General features: G+C 34.2%; 1 protein-coding gene across 1 annotated transcript in view; it reads left to right on the forward strand.

Moving 5' to 3' along the window:
• The window catches only part of evplb (envoplakin b), a 24992-nt gene continuing 21835 nt past the window's right edge, over positions 1-3157 (forward strand). Inside the window, exon 1 of the mRNA XM_084087020.1 lies at positions 1-77. Within this exon, the coding sequence (XP_083943146.1) occupies positions 37-77 (41 nt within the window). The 5' untranslated portion in view covers positions 1-36. The remainder of the gene's footprint in view (positions 78-3157) is intronic.

Raw genomic sequence — 3157 nt, forward strand, 5'->3', positions numbered from 1 at the left:
ACACACACAGAGGCACGGATTGCACACGGACACAGGATGTTTAAGAAGAAGGAATACAGTCCTGTGAAGGCTGGACAGTGAGTTACCATTTTTTTAAATCTTGTTAACCTTCAGCATTTGCCTGTACACTCTTAGAATTAAAGGTTCAGTGGGGTTCTATATAGAACTTTTAGGGTTCTTGACTCAACTTTAAAGAAGATTTCATGCTAAAAAGATAGGAGAATGTCTTAAATGATTGCATAATACTTTCATGTTTAACAGCTTATGTTTTTTTCTATTGATAAAGTATGTTTATGAGCTGTTTAATTCATGAAAATGAATAAAACTGAATTAATCAACACTAATTCCATAAAATGGTTCTATGCTGGAACCCCTGAAAGGTTCTAAATATGATGCGTCTGACAGAACCCTTTAAGATTCTAAATGGAACCTTTTCTTCTAAGAGTGTAGCAAGAGCCTTACAGCAGTGAAACACACTGGAACGAATGACAAATCTAAAGCTAAAGTCCTTCTAGAGGAGAAACGGACTGCGTTCATGCATTCAACCTGTAGTTATAGTGTGTATGTGTGTGTTGTGATTTATCTTTATGACAGGGCAGGGCTGTATCTCACACACGAGTGATTGAGTAAGCTGGACGTTTTGTCATTGATAATGCACTGCAAAACTGGCATTATGACATAATAACTTGAGGCGAGGTTATCATCGTTTCTTCCAACAAGAACTGTACCCATTACTCAGATAATTACCACATAAATGAAGAAATGGAGCGAAATATTGATTCAAGTTGAACGATTTTATTTTGCTTGAAGAAAAATCAGTAACACTTTGCAATAAGGTTCCAATTGTTAACATTAGTTTCTTAGATTAACATGAACTAACAATGACAAATACTTCTGAAGCATTTATTAATCTTTGATAATGTTCATGTTTCAAATGTTCTATGTGTTAGTATTACTTAATGGACCTGAGCTGACATGAACTTAACAAATAAAAGTATTGTTTTTTTTAAATTAAAGATTAATGATAAATGTAGTGCTCATTGTTAGTTAATGCATTCAATAATGTGAAGCAATGGGACCTTGTTGTAAAGTGTAGCTGTAAAACCTGCTAATGGTCAGTTATACAGGTTCACACACTCCTTGCACAGGAATCAATCAATGATCGACCAATCAGAGAGCGGGATTGTGTGTGACAGGCTGCTGTCAGCTAGTGAGAGAGAACAGTGAGTCAGTGTGTGTGTGTGTGTGTGTGTGTGTGTGTGTGTGTGTGTGTGTGTGTGTCGTGTGGGGTGGAACGTCCCTGTTCTGAGTAAACGAGTTTATGTATCATATACAGAGACGCCACAGAAGCACAATAGACAGCAACTGCTTCATCTTTTCTACAACACTCACATATGATTTATAAAGCACTTTCAAGACCATCAAAATGGACCAAAGTGCTGTACATAAATAGCATTAAAAAAATCAATAAAAAAAATCAAATATAAACATAAAATAGCAACAAATCGCAACAACAGTCAAACAATCCCTCATTAAAAGTCAAACGCCAAAAGACAAGTGAAATAAGAAAGTCTGTAGATCAACATGTGTAAATAAGTGATTAAAGTTGTGGAAACATTTTTTATTCATGTAAATTTGACACGCATTCACATATCTATCAGTTCATGGGAAGTCTGGTGGCAACGGTTGATATCTTAAGACATTCCAGTGATGCTGGGCAGACAAATGTTTATGGATAAGTCAAAGTTTTTTTTTTTGTTTTTTTTTAAATGTAATATTTTATTATGTTCATATTGTGTTAATTGTATTTAAAATTTTATAAAATATGAAATACTGCCTAATGAAAATTCTCAATCTCAATTAGTTTCAGTCCATGTGATTTTCTTTCCTCTGTGGAACACACAAGGATAATTTAATTATTATTATTTTATTTATTTATTTTTATTTAAAATGTTCATTAAATATTTTTTTTTTATATATATATTTAATGATATTTTTATATTTAATTTAAAATTAATTCATTTGATTTTAAATTTTATATTTTACATTTGATTTTATATTTGATTATATTTTGTATATTTTTATAATACTTAATATTATTATTATTATTATAATATTTAATTTAATTTAAATGTTTTATTATGTTTTATATTTATGGTTTTCTATATTTTCTTTTCTTTTAATTCATTTATTTTATTTTATTTTATTTTATTTTATTTTATTTTTATTGCTTTATAATATCCATTCGTTCATTGTGTCCTATGTTGTTTCTGTGGAACTGGAGCGATAGAACAGAGGTGAAAGAATAGAAACCTGTTGTTCAGTGTGTGCTCTGTGTGTTTCGTGATACACGTTAATTAATGAGTCACATCTATTATTTCACACGGATGTCGATCCAGCTAATCAAGTCTCAATGATGTGTGTGTTTTGGGTATGTTTCTTTATATCCTGCTGCACACACACATTAGTGTGAATCATAGAAGTGAGGCTGTGACACCTCAAACACACACACACACACACACACACACACACACACACACACACACACACACACACACACACACACACACACATACACACACACACACTCTCACACACACTCAGACACTCTCACACACACACACACACACACACACACACACACACACACACACACACACACACATTCAGACACAATCTGACACACACCCAGCCACACACACACACACACACACACACACACACACTCAGACACTCACACACTCACATTTAGATACACACATACACACTCACGCTCACACACTCAGGCTCACACTCACACACTAACACACATACTCACAGACACACACACTTACACTCACACACACACAGACCTCTTGTACTCTTGCAGTAAGTGTGTTAGTGTGTTTTATTGGCTGTTGTCCTGGTGAGCAGAACACACACGAGTCTGAGCTGTTGTGTGTGAAGATCAGGCCCATTTAAAGATGGGTGTGTTGTTTTTGTGTATATTAGTAGGTGTGTGTTTTACCTATAATCTAAATGTGTGCCAATCAGTGTGAGTTCTTGAATTCCTCATGCTGATGCGTCAGGGAATGTTGTAATTGATGGATTGGCAATTGTTGCGTTTGAATGAGGGAAATCTCCCTGTGTTTGACCAGTGCTTTAGTTCTGTGTGTCG

The sequence above is a fragment of the Abramis brama genome (genome assembly GCF_963993115.1).
Source record: "Abramis brama genome assembly, chromosome: 1".
NCBI lineage: Eukaryota > Metazoa > Chordata > Actinopteri > Cypriniformes > Leuciscidae > Abramis > Abramis brama.